This window comes from Xiphophorus couchianus, chromosome 23, assembly GCF_001444195.1.
Source record: "Xiphophorus couchianus chromosome 23, X_couchianus-1.0, whole genome shotgun sequence".
Lineage (NCBI taxonomy): Eukaryota > Metazoa > Chordata > Actinopteri > Cyprinodontiformes > Poeciliidae > Xiphophorus > Xiphophorus couchianus.
In genome coordinates, this window is record NC_040250.1 from 24392902 (window position 1) to 24412364 (window position 19463).

The window sequence follows — 19463 nt, forward strand, 5'->3', positions numbered from 1 at the left end:
AAATGTCGGGTAACTTTTTTTTTTTTTGGCTCTAAACAAGTCTTATTTGGCTAATCAAAAATGACTCTTTAGGTTGTAAAGGTTGCAGACCCCTGGTCTATCACATAAAAACCCAAAATGTATATTGAAATTTGTAATAATAATGTGATAAAACATGTAAACATAAGCTCAGTGTGTTGATCTATGATTGAATTAGTGAGTGGCTCCCTTTATACTTTCTTGTTCTCCACCACAATTTTTCCCCAAATATTCCTCTTCTTGGTGTATAAATAATTTCAATCAGCCAAATATGTGCGGCTACTAAGATAAAGTTGAAAAAAATGATGATTTATTCGTGTATAAAACAGCAAGCAATAACTGACTCTGAAATATCTCATAATTTAATTTAGCAATGCCTGTGAAATTCAATTCATTCAATGTCTTGTAAGCTCACGTAGACGTAGTACCAGGATCAAACAGCAGATGGCGTGTGGAAGCTGCTCTGATCCAGGCATCGTTTCAGTGGGCAAGAAAAAGGCTTTGCATCATAAAACACACTGATACAATCCTTTTACATATGGTGTAGGGGTTTAGAAAATCGAATGTCAGGCACAGATATTAAAAAGAAATTGTGTACTATGATTTTTATTACTTTGCTGGATTGTTTCCTTGAAGCTGAGGATTGTCCACCTCTGAAATCCTCAGCATAGGAGAGCTGAAGGTGGATGAGCAGGGCGCTAAGTTATGGGTGTTCAGATAACTAATTTTATCGCCACTGTCTCCCCCGGATCCTTCCTCCAGACTGGCCTCCAGTGAGTACGACCCGTGCGACTGGCAACCGGGCTGCGGTGGCGGCACCAGGCCATGCAGGAGGCTGTGTCCGAAGTGGGAGTCGCATCGGGCCAAGTTGTCGGTCAGGTGTTGCATGTAAACCTCCTCCAGCTGTTTCTCCAGCAGCCCATTCAACACAGAGTTGGACATGGGCTCCAAGCCGGGCAGATCCAAGCTGATGTTTTCGCTTGCCCCCATCACCAGGTACCCCTGGTCTGGGATGGACTCCAGTTTGGCCTCCATTTGGAGGCACGCCTCGTTAGGCTGAAAGTGAAAGTCCTCTTGGTTGGCCACGGCTCTGGGGAGGTTGTGTGAAATGCGGCCCGAGTCGGCCACCTGCAGGTCTGGGTAATGCTCCAGGAGGCTGCAGTCTTCGATGCAGATGGGTGGGAGGGCGGCTGCCGGCGAACACCCAGGAATCAGGAGGCCTGGAAGCTCAGACACAACTCTCAGTCCCTGGGGCTTGTTGGGGTCCAGCTCTTCCTGGTTTGACTCTGATCACAGAAAACACATTGAATGATTCCAGTCTAGCATTCACTTTCCCTTCATGTGTCCTTACCGAATTTCAAATGTAAAGCTTTAGACGCCTTAAATTTAGAGAGATGTGGAGTTTAAAAGTAAGGCGGACATGGATATTGTCAGAAACAACAATATAAAGTAAATTTAAAACTGCTAGAGTTTGTTGGGAAGATCATATCTGGCAAAAGAGGAAGCACTACAGTCATACTGAAGCAGTGCAACTAGAAGAAAAAGTAACACAAGATGAAAGTGGTATAGTGCATTTTTAGATTGCTAGATTCTACTTCCAACAATGCTGCTAGAAAACCGTAGTAATGAGTCTACTCACCTTCTTCGGCCAAATGTATCTGTGGGTTGACAAAGTTCGGCTCAGAGGCAGAACAGATGAGCGGATCGGCACATCGCGTGCTCGTCTGATATCCTTTCCTTTTTAAAGCTGTGGCGAACTTTCTCTCCTCCCTGTAGCACATTAATCTGAGAAAACCTTCAGCCAACATGACTCCGGGAATATCCTCTCCTCTGCGCCGTCCTTTCGGCTTAATTCGAGCGATAATTTCAAATCTCAATGGCGGTGTTACGTTGCAAGTGTAATGATGCAGCTCTTTTGCCCTGTTTCACTTCTGCATTTGAGAACAGACAGCCCCCACCTCCCACTTCCTTTATTAATATCTCACCAAACATCACAGAGTTTAAAAAAAAAAAGATCAGTACATTTCTACTTAAGCAGGAATGGAGGCAAAGATTGCCAGTTTGTACACTTCAAGAGAGATTCCTTACTCTGTACAGGAACTGACTTCGTTCTTGGCTTAAAGCTTCAGCTCCATCTCCAGTCAGCTGAAGACTGGGTGGTCACCCCATGATCTCAACGAACTTCTTTGGTCAATGGTTTGTTAATTTAGCGCTGCTCTTTGGATCACTGAAATATTAGAAGTGTCTTCCGCAAACCTTTAATGTTCTGGCTGAGAGAAGAAGGTTCTCGCCCAAGGTTTGATGGCACATTGGCCCGTCAGTATGGTAAAACTATCCTGTACTCGTCGCAGAAAAACTGTTTCAAATGTAAATCTTACACCTCCGTGTTTTACTGTAGAGACTTACCTAATATCAGTGTGTTGGGTCAATGCCAAAGAGCTTGCTGTTGAGCAGACCGCTTTGTCAAGGCCAGGGCATTGGTGGCGACGGAGGTAGGAGTTTGTCATGTAATCAGTCGGTCACCGGTTTGATCCCGTCCATCTTTGTCGTTGTGTCTTTGATGCCAGAGGAGGGATATGGCATCCTTGCTTCTGACAGACTTATTTTGATCTGGTGTCTCAACTCCAGTCCTTGATGTCCTAAAACTTTAATAGCATCCCACATCCAACACATCTCAATAAATTGGCTGAATTACCTCCTAAAGATACGATCAAGCTCTGCAGACACCTCTAAGTTAAGTGTGTGTCATAGTTTTAGGCACCATTTTCATGATCATCTTTACCCCGTGACGCAATTTCTTGCAAGTCCGTTATATTTCACGCTTTTCAAAGTCATCATAGGAACAGCTGTTAGCTCTAGCTAGTGGTCTTTTAGATCACTACAGCTCTATTAGATCACCACTATTTAGTGAGTGACCTACTTTGACAGCTTTTTTTTTAATACTCAGAAATAAAGAAGAGGTTGGAGTTGAAAAGATGATTCACACATGATGAGCGGAAAGCAGAAGTAGTTTTCATTGATAGATCGATCTGTGTGCCACTTTGTTGACATGGGAGACAAATACTTATTTAATTCAATGACATGAAAACTAGTTTATATATAGTATTTGCATTGCAAGAATTTATTTTTGATTATTTTGTCTATACATCCTAAGTTTAGGGCTGCACAGTGGCGCAGTAGGTAGCACTGTTGCCTTGCAGCAAGAAGGTCCTGGGTTTGATTCCCGGCCCGGGGTCTTTCAAAAATATGACTGTCAGGTTAATTGGTCTCTCTAAATTCTCCCTACGTGTGTGTGTGTGTGTGTGTGTGTGTGTGCATGCATGGTTGTTTGTCCTGTCAGACTGACGACCTGTCCAAGGTGACCCCGCCTCTCACCCGAAATGTCCGCTGGAGCGAGGCACCAGCACCTCCCTAGGGACAAGGGTGTAAGAAAATGGATGGATCCTAAATTTAAACCAAAGAAATATAATATGCAATTGATTTTATTTATTTATTTTTATGCAAGGAAACATACAAATTCACCAGGGGATCCAATCATTATTTCTCCACTGTAAAGGTACAGTTTAGCCTAGTTTCAACTATGAAAATGAAGGTTTTTGGATTTGGTTCCCATTCTGCATTTTTCAAAGAACGTGCCTCTTATGTAAATCTCTCTGCTGTTTCCACTAATTATTGTCACTGGATACAGCCGGTTAGTCAGTCTTTCTCGGATGACATACTTGTTCAATCATTAAGAATTATGTGTAATTCCTTTACCTAATATGTTCATCACCACTTATATGATGCAGTTTAATGGCTCAAAAAATAACAGATACTGTGATGCTGAGGGCAAGAGTTGCTTTTCTACATATTCATTGTGTTGCATCTGCAGTACGCTTCTAGAACGAACCCTAATCCTGCTGCTATGAAATATAATCTCTGCTGCCCAGATTTAGCATGTCATGACATTCATATATTGTCTTCAGTCAGAGGTTCCTTCCCATTTGTTGCAAGACTGACTGCTTCAGAGATCCTTCCTTCAACATCCAGAACGACTCTTTGAAGATATTTGGATGATATGAGCTACAATTGATGTTTATGTTCTCAAATGAAAGGTCAGATTTCTCAAATTGCCTTCAGTGTAATTTTATGCCGTAAAAATGCTTGAATGTTCCTGTAGCTAGGTTTTTGATTTTGCATAACCTTTACAAAAATTTATTTTCATTTAGTCACTGAAGGATATATACATTTAGAGTGCAAGAGAGGATATTCATTGAGAATTTATGACGTGAGAAACAATAAAACATTTTAGTAAAAACAAAGAAAGTTACATTCTAAAGCCTGGAAATATTTGTTGTGCACAAAATATAGAAAAGTGTCAGAAAAAAGTGGAAAATATACATTACTGATTGACCAACAGTCTTTGTGTTTTATTTAAATTCGGGGGCATTATACAGAAATAAGAAACACAACAGGAAATATGATTCCAACTGCAGCTTTCTTAAAAATACAGACACATAATAATAATAATAATAAAAAACCAATCCCTCATTTGGCCATTTTCAGGTATTCTTAAACATTGAAATACAAAAAAAAGGATTGCTAATAACCTAGCATTAAGACAATACCAAGTAAGTAAAAATAGAGGCTAATAGACCATTTGTCCAGAAAGCAGCTGATGTTTTAATGACTGTCAAGTGCTAAATATTGGATTAGGTGTTTCCAGGGTTGGTGGTGTAAATGATTATTATGTGCTAATATTTAACAATGACATTGGTGGCACCCTGAATCTCAGTTACATTACTTTCAGACGCTCGTTTGTGCCTGGTGATGTGGTTTTCACATTCATACTGATGGTAGATGGGCATTAGGCTAACGGGTTTAGCAAGGCTGAGGCTAACCGGAGAGCTCCGTGCTTTCACCTGCTGCCGGGAAGGCACGGCGGAAATATAAGAAAACACACTGAGTAAAGGTAAGAATGAACGAACGGTCCGTGCGCTTATAAGCCGAGTGGTGAATCGTTTCTCTTAGTTTTTTTTGTTTGTTTGTTTGTTTTCTTCCGGGTCGGTTCTGGGTCGGTCTGGGTCTTGGGAAGGCCTGAGGTTTAAGGTAGAAACGGTGATTGAAATGCTACTGCTGCGCCTTCTTCGCTTGAGCCTCCGCTTCCTAGTGACAAACAAGGAGGGAGACAGAAGAAGAGGAAGAAAGGAATGTTACACTAAAATGGAGGATATCGGCTTAAATATCTGCCGTAGAGGACGGCTTTGTTTCTACGGCAACCGCTACGCCTGCAGTTCCTGCTGCGGCAGACAGGAGGTGCCAGTGAGCAAGAGAGTAGACACTGTGGAGTGAGGATGCGGTTTGCTGGACAGATGAATTGTGTGACGATTATAAACGTGTTTTCTGAGCCGGAATTAACACAGTTATATTTAGAGATGTTCTGTATGGTTATACTGAAGCACTGCCAATTCACAGAAAGGACAAATGCTGATGTGTTTTTGTTTTATGAGCTCACCTTCGAACCTGGAGGAGCAGTCAGACCCAGAAATGCATACACAGCGTTGTCCTCTCTGGCGTCGAAGAAGGCCTCGTAGTTCTAAAGAAAAAAAAAAAAGATAAGCATCAACAGTTCAGTGGGTTCAGGGTTAGGGCTATCAACTCATCTATATCTAAACAGCATCTTCTGAAATTAATGTTTCAAAATCCACAACAATCCAAGGGTTTTCATTTTATTGAGATTTTATGTGATCGACTAATACCAAGTAGCATATAAATGGGGAAAAACAGAAATCTGAAATGTGTGGCATGTTTCTGTTCAGCCTACACTATGTAGAAGAATATTTTGGTGCAGTTATAGTCACAAGTAGTTAAGTGTATGGGAAGGTTTTGCTCATTCTTTTCCAAAGGCAGCTCTAACTCAGTCAGATTTGTTGGAGTGTATGACTAGTACTTTGACTAGGCCATGCTAACACGTTTTTGAACTAGGCTGGTCCAATGTCTCCCAGGCAGTATGTTAAATACTAATAATTTAGTTAACATAAATGTTAACTAAATGTCTGGGTCTTAATGTTAATTTAGTTAATATAAATAATATTATTTATGTTAACTAAATTAACATAAATACTTTTTGTTAATTTAGTTAACATCGAAAAATCTGAGAGATTTTTACATTCAGAATAAAAGATTTTTAAGTTTCTATTTGTTTTCATTCATATTTTTTCTGCAGGTACTTTATTAATACACAGTTGTTTTCACCACAGTAAGGTTTGATTATATTTTTCTTTTATGAGTTTGACGCAGCTGGAATTCTTTGGAGATATGTTTTAGAAGAACATATAGGGAACATTGTGATATTTGCATTTGATAATTTACTGTATCTATAAAAAGAAATTGAAGGCATAATAAGGTTATGCTTCTACCTACACATTTTTCGGTCTGCACAATGCCTGGTTTTAGTTTTCAACCTTGTGGGGTTTTTTTTTCTTTTCTTGACTGTAATATATGGAAAGGTTTTACACATCATTTTGCAGCACACTGTGAGTGACTGCCACGCCACTGTGGTTTGATGGATGACGTTGCGTGAGTTTTCACAGCCAGTCTAATCGCAGAGGTTAGAGAACAGCTGAGATGAACAAGCCGCCCGTACTCCCCCCACGTTCCGTTTGGTCGGACAGAGTCGCTGGCATTCCTGGTTCCTCGCTCAGTCTCGGTCCTTTTACATTCCCTCCTTTTTCTCCCACACACTCAAACACGCCCTACAGCTGCAGACGTCCTGGGAAAACGCTCTGCTCTTTTGTCTGTGACATTTAATACAACCTGCAAGCGCAGTTTCACCTTCAGCCGCGCAGGACTCCTGCAAACAGCCAGCATGCTTTTAGCGGCAGCGTTCACGCCGTGCTGACATGCTGCGTCGCTGAATAGCGTCCCTGAGCGGAGCAAAACGACAGCGTAATGAAAAAACAGAATTTAACATTTTGTTTCAGAAGATAACTTATGTGTGCATTTGTTTTGGCTTTGGCCTGGTTATGTAAGCATTTTCCTAATCGAGAAATAAGCAAAAACTTCACAGAACTGGTCTCTGGTTAATGTGGGAAAGTTAACTATTCACTATTTACTTTTAATACCTGGTGATGTGACTTAAATGAAGCTCTTGTCCATGGGTATATTTTCCCTCTGCTCACACGGTCAGATAAAGATGTCACAGAATTTGTTTGCAGTCAAATGCTGACTGAATAATATGCAAAACTTTATGGAAATGCTTTTCCTAAGCACCTGTCTTTTATCAGGTACCAGTACACAAAAATCCCAGTTTGGTACGTACAAATAGACAAAAAGATTCAATATGCTTCAGTGCTACAAACCTGACCAGAGATTTGTTGTTAGTACCTGCGTTCCCATTGATCATATACTTGATGAAAACACAGAAATTTCAGAAACAGATTTTATGTTTTTCTATGTAAAGGTTTTGCGCCAGGATGAGGTAGTTTTTCAAATTAGTGTATTTCGCGACGCTGCAATGGAAACACGTTTTTTTCCCCGCATCACACCAGTCACATGATCAACAACCGGATGTCCCTACTGGCGGAAAAGACGAAGAAGACGACAGGAAGTGGTAATAAGAGGCTGACGGCGTTCCATGTTTTTTTTTATGACGTCGTATGAACAGCTTTGTTCACGTGTGATTTTAATTGTGTTTCTTATTTAATGGAAAGACCGCAATTGCACTTTTTTTCTTTTTGACATTAGCTGAATTTTGACCAAATAATTTGTGCACATTTGTAATGGAAACACAGCTATTTTATCAGTTAATAAAATTACTTCATAACAATAAAATCCCTAATCATGATGTAATTATGGGTTCTTTTGAAAAGGTTTTTCAGATATTGGATAGCAGAAAATGCTTAGGTCACTTTAGAGTTTGTCTAATAAACAAACTGCTACATGTAAAAAATGTTCTTGAACGCATCGTAGCAGCACAGCTGGTCATAAAAGACGGCGGCTCTATTTTAAGGCTCTTTACACGTAATTACCAATTTCCACAAATGCTTCTCACAAATGATTTCTTCTTTAATAACTTCACTAATAAGCAAAAATCAAAATAAGCCCTCTAATGAGTTGCAGTTTAAGATGAATTTGTCTTGAATTTGTCAGTGGTTCTAATGTATCCAGTGGGCCTCACCCCGCAGTATTTTTCTTCATTAAAAATCTGAGGGGGCAGAGGGTTCCCCGTGGCAGGTCGTGACTCCTCCGGTACGTTCTCCCTCATCCACTTCCTGTTGGCCTCGTTGGCCGCGATGTCGCACTCCTCGTACTCGATCTTATTGGCCGCCAGGAAGCCCATCACGTCCTGCTGCTGCTTTTTAATCTGCGTTGGGGGCGGAGATGGAAAACAAGCAAGAAAAGAGAGAGAGAAAGAAGGAAGCTGTCAGTTATTAGCTGCAAAATCAGGAGGAAGCGCAGGGTTCACCGCTCTGTCACTAGTCTGCTGCGGAGAGGAGGAAGCGTCTACGATGAGATAAATAGAGCTAAGGAAGTTGCTCTGTTGCTAGGTTACCACGTTTTGCTGAAAAGTGGGTGAAGTTAATGTTATGTTTTACTAGCGGTAGGTAGACATACTGGATTTTATTTGCAAAAAAAACCCAAAAGGGAAATTAATCTACCTACAGTCAAAATGTTACTAAGGAATGTAATTAAAACACTTTGAAGAATATTTGAGATTTTGTTAGCAACAAAGAAAAAGTTGCACTATTTTTCTTTGCGACTGAAGTTACATATGTTAATATTTAGCTTCAATTAGACCACTATTTTTTTTTGTATCCACTCTATTATCCTGGATTTTATTTGGGGGTATCAAGTAAAAAAGGCTAAACGCATATGTCACACTTTCCAGACTTCTATTAGTAGATCATTTATAAAATATTTTCTTCCACTTCTACTCCAGGTATAGCATATAATTATAAACAGTAATCTTCTCATCAGACATTTTCCCCGTGGATTCAAAAACAGCAATTATCAAATTGCTGATGCAGAACTACCTGGCATAGTGATTAACTCTGACCTGAACGTTCAGAGTCACATGAAGACAGTTACGAAGTCGGCCTTCTGTCACCTGAAGAACGTTCCCAGGTTTAAAGAATCAATGTTCCAACAAGATCTTGAGAAAGAAAATGTGGCACCATGCTGCAACAGTGTCCTCACAGGTCTGCCTACCAAAAGAAAAAAAAAAACTCAATCGTCCAGCTGCTGCTGCTGGAGTTCTGACTAAAACCAGGAAGAAGGAGCACATTAAACCCGGTTCACTCTCCTGTAGCTCAGAGAATAGACTTTAAAATACTGTTGTTTATAAATCACCAAACGGTTTAGCAATAAATTATATTAAAGACCTGCTTGTTGTTGTATCAACCTTCCAGACCTTTTAGTTTCTGTGGTTCTGGTCTGCTCTGCGTACCCAGAACCAGAACCAAATGTAGAGGAGCATCTTTAAGTTTTCATGCATCACTAATCTGGAACAAACTTCCAGAAGGTTTTCTGGGAGTTTTTAGCTTTTAAAACCATTTTTAAGGCTAAAAAAAGGGCTAAAATCCATTTTCTTAGTTGACCTTGAGCAATAATAACCGGAACATTCTTATTTCTGGTCTTCGTTTCAATATTCTGTAGTAATTTTTGGATGATTTTGATGATGATGCTTTAGAATATGTAATATTTGCTGCTTGTGTGTTTGTTTTATGTCCTCATCACGTTTAGTAATTGTGTTATGCTTGTATCATGTACAGCACTTTGCTGCTGAAATGGGCTTTACAAATACATCTGACTTAGCTTGACTCCAGGAAGGTAATAAAAAAAAATTTAAAAAACCTGAACACATGTATTTCCTTAATGTGGAGGCAGTTGAATATTTCTCTTCCTGTCTGGTTTTTTCATGTAGGTGTGAACCTTTTCGACAGGCATTTCTGCCAACAGCCTGTCTGCTCCATCCACTCATCCCGTTTGCCTCTTCTGCTAAATATCTGTCTTGTTAACATAAAAACAGCAGGCCTCTCCTAACTCTAACCGGAAAGGAGGAACAAAGTGCAACTTTTCAGCCAAAAGGAAGTGAAACTGTCTCTGGATTGATGTGGCTTCAGATCGAATCTCTTCTAAAGCAAACCGTCGTGTTTTGTTTTACATTTTAGCACAAAGGATCCTAAGAAGACAGACACAAAGGCTGAACATTAAGACTTTAACTCTTGCCGTCTTTCGTCTCAAGACGTCAATATGTGAGAGAGAGAGAGTGTGTGTGTGTGTGTGTGTCAGGGCAGTCCAATAGGCTCCCAGTGGGTGTGTGTAAGAAGGGAGGATGGCCCTACAAGGCCAGACGGAAACAAGAGCTCCTCTGGGACTCAAGAGGAGGTAACTGGTCAAACAGGAGCCAAATAAGGCCTTCTGCGAGGAGAAACCCACACATATCCCACTCTCTGCTGCACACGCTGCATTCACACACATAAACGCAGCTTCGCCTCAAAACCAACACCTGAGGATCGAGCTGCCGCCGTCGCCCCGACAGCTCCGACTGCCCCCTCCGTTACGCGGGCTCCTCCCAGTGTTTTATGGCATCCAGATGAAGACAGGTGGATTACTTAACAACCGTCTGCTGAGACAACACCGAGGCGTGTAAACCAGTGCTGGCAGATTAGCCGTGGCACAGTGTGAATTCATGACCGGGCTGGAAAAGGGGGCAAAGTCCCAAACGCCAGCATGCTACGGGAACCGGCGTGGGGCTACAGCAGCCGAGCAGAACGCCACACACGCACACGGTTTAACAGACCCTGTCTCCACTAACACACACACACACACACATTTGTACTTCATTTGACTCAAATCTGCGTCGCCTCCAACAGACTGACCTGGTCCTAAATCCCGTTGATGGCACATTTGTCTTTTCCTCCTTCATGTTAGCTAACTCTGGCCGCAGAAAGCATGCGCATTGTGCCGTTGCCAAGCAAAATTAATTTGTGGGACAAACTGGCCACATGCCATCTGCCTCTTGCTCTAATTGCTCAGTGGGAACTCCCTGCTCTGCCCATTCGAAATGCTCTCTGCTGTCCTCTGCCCTGACTTGAGCCTCTGGTGATTTTGGCAAGGAGGGAAACAAACTGTCTTTGTCTTCAGGAGCGGTCAGAAGCAGGAATTTTTCTCTTTTTCTCTCATGCTGTGTCAGGTCTATTTCTTCGGAAGATAATTTTATTGGTTTGTCTGGAACTGCAAAGCTTACTAGCATTTGCAGTTGCACTTTGGTGTAAGTTTTAAAGATGATACTTAGTAGAAATATTTCATCTTTTACCACATCAGCATCAAATCATCCCTCTGCAGCAGGACTTGGAAACTGCTGTGCAAAAACAACTGTGTCTATTTAGAAGAAAGAACCAGAGAAACTGAGCTGGTCAATCTGATCCTGATAAATCTATCCAATGTTTTTCTCATTAAAAAGTCTTTTTTATCGTCATCGTATGACTTTTTTTGTGTGCTAAGATCACATCCCTATTCTGGTAATATTATGACTGTATTCTTGTAATTAAACAAAAATTTCCTTAGTCCGGCCCCAATACGCCGTAGTGCAACTCAAATAATCAACTCAAATAGTCAAAACAGGGATGATTGGAATGAAACCACTCTTTGAAAATTTCTCTCCTTTTGAATTTCTCTTTTAGAGAAGAAAGCAAGAAAAACAAATCGATTAAAAAAAAAACTATAATCTGATGTGGTATGAAAATAGTCAGTGGCTTTATTTTTAAGCCACATTGTAGCATTCAGTTGATTTTGGTTATCCGAATGTTTTGAGGTGCTTTCAGCAAACACCGCTTCTCTTTATCCCTTCAAATATCCCAAATATTTAGCTGGACTGCCAAGAAAACCCTTTGCCACCAGGGTGCCTGACACTTCTCCTGAGTCAGAACAAACATCCTCTGTTTATGTTTTTTGTTTAATATGTTAGGAAAGGTCTTTTTTTTTTTAAAAGTTGGCCGTTTAGTTGAAAATGACATGTGAACATTTCATAATTAAAAAGTGAGTATTTAAAGGGATCTCTTTAATTTTTCAAATATGTTTCTCCTCTTTCCTTGTGCAGTTCAGATGCAATCCATTTCTCTAGAATGGTACGAAATTACCCTGCACCAATAGGTTGTTTTTTTGTAACAGGCAGAGAGAGCCTGTTACACCACTACTGCGGGGCTTCCAGGCTGCAAACCTGCAACGTTTTGAAAGCCTGATTTGCCTGACCCAGCCTTTGTTTGGGAGCGTCTCAGGTTGCACAGAAAACAGGATGAAAATATCCTGATAGATCAACAGAAATGCAAACATGGAACAGACAAAAAAAATAAAAAATCCAAGTGTTGATTCTCTGGTGTAGATGTGTTGTGCGCAGTTTGAAACAGATTCTGTTGCTAGAAGGACAGCGCAATGTAAGGACAACAGAGCGTTATCGTTACATTATTGTTGTGTAAACAAGGATACAGATTGCGATCGACCCACATTTTCCTCTTTATTTCCCATCATCTTGTTGTCCCCGTGGCGACCAGTAGCTTAACCGTCCCTGTTACCGAGATCTCAATCAGGTGTCGGCAGCTGGCAGCTGGCCTAAGATTTCTTTAACATGCAGTTTGAAATCATTACCCATAAAATATAAGACTTTACCAAGCATTGCCTTTGTGAGTCAGACCTTTCCGAACCTTGTTACTGTGATCATTGTTTTCATAAATCACACCTGGAGAGGTAAGAAAACGTACTGACAGTTATTTGGCAACAATCTATTTGACATTATACATTTGAATTCTTCAGATTTTTACAACTCTAAAGACATGATTGATTGTTTTTGATGACTTTGATAAAACATGGCATACTTTCAGACCAGTTTAGTTTCTTGTGGTGCGTTCAACAACTACAATTTTCACATGTCCTATCAAATGTCCCAAATCTTCGGGACGAGTAGGAGCTTCTTAAAGAGACGGAGGCCCAGTTTCAAGGTGATAAAATGCGAAGTCAAATTTCTTTTTGAATTATGCATTTTTACAACAACTGAAGGTAACATAGTTGCTTGTCTGTGCTATAAAATGGCCCTATGTGTCTGGAAAACACACATTACTGCCCCTTTAACTTGTTGTAGAGGTCCATCAACATAACAGTGCCACATTACTTGGTGGAAAGGCACCGTGATTGCTGAGTATTGGCTTCTGGTGATGTCTGTGAAACACTATGACTAGGAAGGAAACAGTTCTTTTTGAATATTTACAGATCTGAAGGTGACAGACCTTGAGTTATGAATACTCTATGAAAAACACTGTGAAGGTTCACGCCACAAGAAAAGACCACTTTGAGATCCATCACACTTTTAGGTAGAGGAAAAAATCTAGTTGTCATTGACAACAAAAACACAAGCAATGTGGACATAAATCTGACAAATCGGAGTTTAATTACAAAGATTTTAACTCATTTAAAAAAATTACGCAATTAAAAGTTTAATTTTTTCTTTCCATACAAAGGTTCCAGTCAGAACCTTGTATCTGTACCTTGTTTCTGGCATGCCCCTTAGTCTGACGCACAAGCGACATCCACAAACAACAACGACAGATGATAAGGTTGCTTCTCTTGACTGACCAGTGGTTAATTTTTGCTCAAAAATTGCCTGAATACGAGCCTAAAATAGCATCTCGATGCTAAACATGTAGCATCAGTACAGACATCAGTACAGCTAACATCAGCATCCACATGCCACATATTTAAAGACTTTTCTTTTTAAAAAGTGACATAAATAATCAGGAGTTACTCACACATTTGAAAGCTGAATAACCTAAATAACAAAAACAATAAATGTCTTTGTTGTTGAGCTCATATGTCTATATATTCAATAATTTGACACAGAAGAGGGTTTTTGAATTGAAAACATTGGGTATTTTGGCAATATATGGTTTTTGATTAAAATAATTATTAATTACAGACCCTGCAATTAACGCTGTTAGAAATTTCAATCGAGTCCCACCACTAGTAAAGTTATAGAGCTACTACAGGGAAAGTACTGTGCATACGTTTTTCTGTACTTTTTCTCAGTAAACATTCTAAAAGGATTTCATCGTACCAAGATAACCCTGATTGCCCTTTGAATTGCATGCGTTTTCACACGACAAACACAATTATTCCCCAGAATTTAATAAGATATATTAAGAAACAGTTGTGGATTAACGTTTTCTTTATTTTACAGCAAAATATCCTGATCCGCTAATATTTCGTCAACACATCCAATACAGACAAAATCTGTTGTTCATTTCTGGATGTGGAAAATTGGGCCTTTCCGACAATGCTGCAAATATTTAACATTTTTAAGGAGGACTGTGCTCATCTAAAGGTGTAGGAAGTGGAATGTGCAGCATCATGCACCGTGGTTTACATTCCACGGAGCTTTGGTCCGGCGTGAGATCAGATCCAGGCCTGATCAATCCCAGAAAAAGGTCAGCTGTTAACTCACGGCGTTAACAGCTGCTAGACAATAGCGGCCATTGATTGGACGAACTGCATCCAACAACGCGGGCTTAGATCAATGAGGCTGAGACTGATTTTTCTGCTGACCCAGAACCAACGTTGGTTTATGTACGGTCCAGTCAGGCAGAAAAGAAAACACATTGAAACAGTGTGCCACAAAGATAAGACTGAATACGTTCCTAATTCAACGCAGGCCCAATTTTTAAACCTGCCGTCTGAGCTAAAGGAAACAAGAATCGACTCCGGCCCTGTGTGTTTCTAAGGGATAAAGGTTTGTTGAGATTAGATGTAGCCTGATTTCCACCATAAACAACAACTTACTGGAATGTGGTGACTGGTAGCCGCTCCCACCCAGTCCTCAGCTCAGTCAGCATTTACAGCACTGCCACAACAGGGTCTTACGCCGACACTCTGGACGGGTTCCCTGCCGCTACCCAAAGGTACGATAAAAAGTAATCTCCAAAAGGAATAGTTTCTAACACAAACTGCCTGGCTAGCCACAGCAGCCATCCTAAACAAAGCTAATTTAGAACCAACAGGGCGTCAAGTGTGGCGTACCTGACACAAATAAGGCCCGAACATGTTCACGAGTTATATTGCTCATTTATTGAGGCAAGGAGGAAGCAGTTCAACTGTGAGACTGTTGAGCATAAATGGAAATAAGAGCAGGAAAGGTTCCTCAGTTGTGGCTAATGTTTTACTTTGATCCTTCAGTAAAATTTCCCTTTCAGGTTGCCCTTGTTTGTCTACAGACTAGTAGGACTCGTGCAGGTGTACAGAACATTTGCATATGTAGATTTGGGTAAAACTACTCCTTTTGCTTTCCAAATGCAAACTCATTGTAACCTCGAGAAAGCAGGGTAATATCCAAAAGATAATGTCTGTGCTATTCCAGGAAGAGTGCTGACATTGGGACCTAGTAAGCTGTACCTTGTATGAACTCATTTTTATTTACTCCTTTGGAAGAAGTATTGGAAGAGCTTCCTAGAGAATTTCCAATCAGACAAGATAATGTACTTCCTGAAGTGACTCAAACTGTAGCTGGCAATACAACAAAGGACACTCTCCTCCGGTTAGAAAACCGTGTACTAAATGGGAATAACACATATCAAGATTTCCCCTGACCATTTGCCTTTATTACGTCCAACAACTTTTTCACCTTTGGGTTGCAACAGCGAATAGAGACAAAAGCAGAGATGTAAGAGTCTATCAAACATCCAAGAAAGGCATGCAACACTTGGCTATCTTTCAAAATAAGTGGCCCATAGTGAGTTTGACTTACGCCTGAATCATGGACAATATTTCAGACATGAGGAATGCGCTGTAACAAAAGCCTTCCAACTATAATAAGCTTAATCTCTGTGATAATCAATCAAAAAATATGACAAAAGCTAAACATCTGGACCTCTCCAAAAGGTGCATCTCTAATTTCAACATGCCTACGTACGCCTCACGCTGTTGTAGGTTCTTAGTCGTCGAGGACACAGCTATCCTAAGTACCTAAACAGAAAGCAGATGGACTTCGTCTCTTGCCTCACCTCTGACTCAAAAGGCGTCTTCAGTTCTAATCATGGATTAAGAGCTTCAGGTGTATCAGTGGCAGCCAGAACCATCTGATCATTCCACCAATCCCTTTAAATTCATATAGAAGAAAACAGGAAGAAAACTGTCACTTGTTATGGAGATTAAAATCCGTCGGTGAGAACGACAACCGTTGGAAGAGTTTGCCCACAAAGCACAGGCTCAAGATGGTATTTTGGAAATACTCCTACTCATCTCCGTGCTCTTTACTGCCCCGTCATTCTGTGACACAGAGTGCACCACGGGAAAGAGATGGTATAAAATACGTTTTCAGTCATGCATTTGATCAAACATACAAACCTTTGACTAGATCAGCAAGAATGTAGTTTCATGGCAGACCAGGTCAAGATAACTAGATAGAAGTAACATTATGATATAGATTGACCTATCAAGCAGTGCAGGGTGTGTGTGTGTGTGTGTGTGTGTGTGTGTTTGTGCACACAGAGCATAAGGTCGTCCACTTGCTCCAGCAGACGGTACTGTAGACGGATCAATGAGAGGAAATGCTGCAGCCCAGACGTACAACAGCGCACCGAAGACATTCTGGCTCCCCACCCTGACTCCACAGGAAGTTCCTGTCCTGTAATGCTCCTCATGCGTAGAGCCAATGCAAATGTCATTTGCTGTAATAGCCTCCCAGGATAGTTCAAATGAAAGAGGCTCTGTGTTTGATGGGTTTGTCTGTTGGGAGCTGCTAAACCACAACTTTGGGTGTATTTTTAGGACTTTACACGATACAGCAATATGAAGTGGGAACATATTTTGAAGCGGAAGGGAAACTGTACGTCCTTCGAAGACTGAATTATAAGCTAGCATTTGCATGAGCTGTGCATTTGTATTCAGCCACCTGAATCAAACTTGTTTTCTTTTTTTTTTACAGGGGATTTATCTCCACCAACAGTGAAAGTTGTCGCCTTTCAAAATAGTTCAAATTCAGACAAATTGGATGTAGAGTCAACATAAAATTTCATTCATTGTTTCTTGTCTTACTGCAAGTTCTCATTTGGATCCAGGTTAGGAGTTTTACGCCGTCCTAACCCATAATTAAGCCTCAATCCAAACCATTCCACTGTAGCTCTATGTTGTATGTTTAGGGTCATTCTCCAGCTGTAGAGGTGAACCTCCACCCCCAAGCTCTAAACCTTTCCAAAGTACCGTGAACGCAACATTTGTGATCGATGTGTGTCAGAAGTAACACGTTTTTGTCCGAATTCAACAGTAAACTAGTACGTAATGAGGGCAAGAACAAGTTGTGGTTTCCAGAAAGTCCTAAACCCTGCTCCTCTGCTGCAGCTGCCTCTCTGAAAGTGAGGCCCTGGAGAATTGCATCACCATCATTCCAATCCACTCCGAAAGAAAGTTGCAAATCCGTAGCAAACACTCCTCAATGCCGCATAACCCCGAGGAGAACGTCTAACCTCTCTATGCTTTCCGGAGCGAGCCAGACCCAAGCAGCGTGGGCTGGCATCAGGTGACACGGCACTGAATCTCAAGACCGTTACTGATTTACAGTTGTGTTTTTTGGGGGTTTTTTTATAAAGTGATTGTTTTGCTTGTCATTTGGGGCGTTTCAGCTGAATAAAAAGGCCTGAATTGTCACATCCGGAAGCTGTGACTGTTACAAACCGCAGCTTTGAGAGAAGTGAGGTCTGTCATGCCAAAAGTACTTCCTCTGTGTTTCTGCCTCTGTGGCAAAGTTAGCAAAAATCAAGAGACGAGCCCCCCTGTGAATGCTCTAAACTTCTAGAAGAAAGCAGTCAAAGTCTTTACTGATGATTCAGATGATTCTTTAGACAGAAAGATGACAGCCTGGTGGAAACCAATCCAATCAAAGTTCACCTAACCCCTCCAGAAAAAAAAGGGAAAACATCCCTGGATCTTCTGAATAAATCCTGCTTAAGGAAAAAGAAAAAAACAACGAACCTCCAGCAAACAAGTCATGCCATTGTTGTATCCCTTACCGAGGTGGATCCGGAGGACGTTGCTATGTACACTTTGATCACCATCTTTTATCCCTGATGCAGTCTATTATCACAGGCTGGCTGCTGTCGTCGCGTGCTCCGTTGCAGGCCGATGGAGCAGCAGAGGCGCAATAACAATAATAATGATAATGATTTTAAAAAGCCTAGAAACTTCCGAGGCTGGGAAACCGAGAGTGTGTTCTTGCAGCGCAGACTATCTGCGCAAATGCTTCTGCTCTTAGCTCTGGATGGAGCTTGGCATTCCTCCTCCTCCTCCAGCTCTCCGCCCCTTCTCTCTCTCTCTCTCTCCCTAACCCTTTCTCTTTCTCTCTCTCTCTCTCTGTAAGCCTCCCTCTCTCCGTCGAGCTCGAAGAGGGCGCACGCGCAGACGCGCACGCGCACAGGGCGATAGGGCTGTCAAGATGGCATCACTTCGAGGTTATGTTGTCTGAGAATATTCCAGCGCGGAGCCCTTTGTCTGAGCCAGACTCCATTTTTTTTTTTTTTCCTTGAGCCCTGCGGCGCGTGTCAGAGAATACTCCGGCGTGCACGCGCGTGGATCGTGAATTAAAAGTGAGGATATTTGCTGTGATTTTATTTTTATTTTCAAGCCGTCTTTGTGTAGCAGTGCAGTTTGTGGAGGCAGCCACTTCTCATTAGACGGGCTTTGGAGGCCCCCTGCAGGCCTTTTCTGCGGGAATGTATGGAGGGCCAGAAGTGTCACAATTTAGTACATCAATAAATGACTGAAGTTAAAATCAATACATTGGATCATTTCAATAGAATTAAACATACATATTTTAAATAAAGAAATAAAAATACATACTCATTTCACATTGATACCATACCTATGTATATCAGTATTTTTTCTTTATTTTATATACAGTATATAGTTTTTTTTTATTTCCCGGAGTCAAAATGCAACAGTCCAACAACTAAATGATTCGTCTGACAAAGATTTATCCATGTGTATCAGTTTTAAATACATATGAGATTAAATTTAAAACTTTAAAAGATAAGTAAGTAATACATTATTGGTTAACTGCAGTAATAATTATTTATATTTTCAAATAATTTACAAAACACATAATTGAGTGTGAGTGAGCATAGCTCACTAGGTTTGGATTCGGCACATTAAATTAAGCATACAGAAAGCATGTCTAATTGTTATGTATATTATCATGCAGTTACATCAAATTTCCAATTTAATTAGACGAGAAGAATTGCTTATTATCAACTAAAAATACAAAAGTTAATTTAATAAAAATGCAGTGGTGCAACTAACACAGAGTTACTTACACCACTAACTCTTACACCAAGTTACACCAAGACACTCATGTTAATAAAGTATAATAGATCAAATAAAAAAAGCACAAATATATGCTAATATACAACAAATACACAAGAAAGACATCA

At 40.7% G+C, this 19463-nt stretch overlaps 2 protein-coding genes and 1 long non-coding RNA gene across 3 annotated transcripts; 1 reads left to right on the forward strand and 2 right to left on the reverse strand.

Annotated features, from left to right (window-relative positions):
- Nucleotides 1–306: 306 nt before the first annotated feature.
- On the reverse strand, nt 307–3144 carry LOC114138707 (uncharacterized). The gene is made up of 2 exons (XM_028008098.1): nt 1658–3144; nt 307–1304 (listed from the first exon to the last, which is right to left on the reverse strand). The coding sequence occupies exons 1-2, from the start codon at nt 1824–1826 to the stop codon at nt 628–630; spliced, it is 846 nt and encodes a 281-aa protein (XP_027863899.1). The 5' UTR covers nt 1827–3144; the 3' UTR covers nt 307–627.
- Nucleotides 3145–4403: 1259 nt separating this feature from the next.
- Nucleotides 4404–18296, reverse strand: sh3bgrl (SH3 domain binding glutamate-rich protein like). The gene is made up of 4 exons (XM_028008632.1): nt 18048–18296; nt 8177–8362; nt 5513–5593; nt 4404–5163 (listed from the first exon to the last, which is right to left on the reverse strand). The coding sequence occupies exons 1-4, from the start codon at nt 18090–18092 to the stop codon at nt 5128–5130; spliced, it is 348 nt and encodes a 115-aa protein (XP_027864433.1). The 5' UTR covers nt 18093–18296; the 3' UTR covers nt 4404–5127.
- Nucleotides 8369–11984, forward strand: LOC114139027 (uncharacterized). The gene is made up of 2 exons (XR_003594369.1): nt 8369–9828; nt 9923–11984. It is a non-coding gene; the product is annotated as an uncharacterized LOC114139027 (long non-coding RNA).
- Nucleotides 18297–19463: the final 1167 nt, after the last annotated feature.

Excerpts from the sequence above, each read along its gene's own strand:
- LOC114138707 (XM_028008098.1), bottom strand. The coding sequence starts at position 1,826 with ATGTTGGCTGAAGGTTTTCTCAGATTAATGTGCTACAGGGAGGAGAGA. Across the intron at positions 1,305-1,657 it reads GATACATTTGGCCGAAGAAG|AGTCAAACCAGGAAGAGCTG; the intron begins GTGAGTAGACTC and ends TTCTGTGATCAG.
- sh3bgrl (XM_028008632.1), bottom strand. The coding sequence starts at position 18,092 with ATGGTGATCAAAGTGTACATAGCAACGTCCTCCGGATCCACCTCG. Across the intron at positions 5,594-8,176 it reads ATGAAGAAAAATACTGCGGG|AACTACGAGGCCTTCTTCGA; the intron begins GTGAGGCCCACT and ends TTTTTTCTTTAG. Across the intron at positions 5,164-5,512 it reads CTGCTCCTCCAGGTTCGAAG|GAAGCGGAGGCTCAAGCGAA; the intron begins GTGAGCTCATAA and ends GTTTGTCACTAG.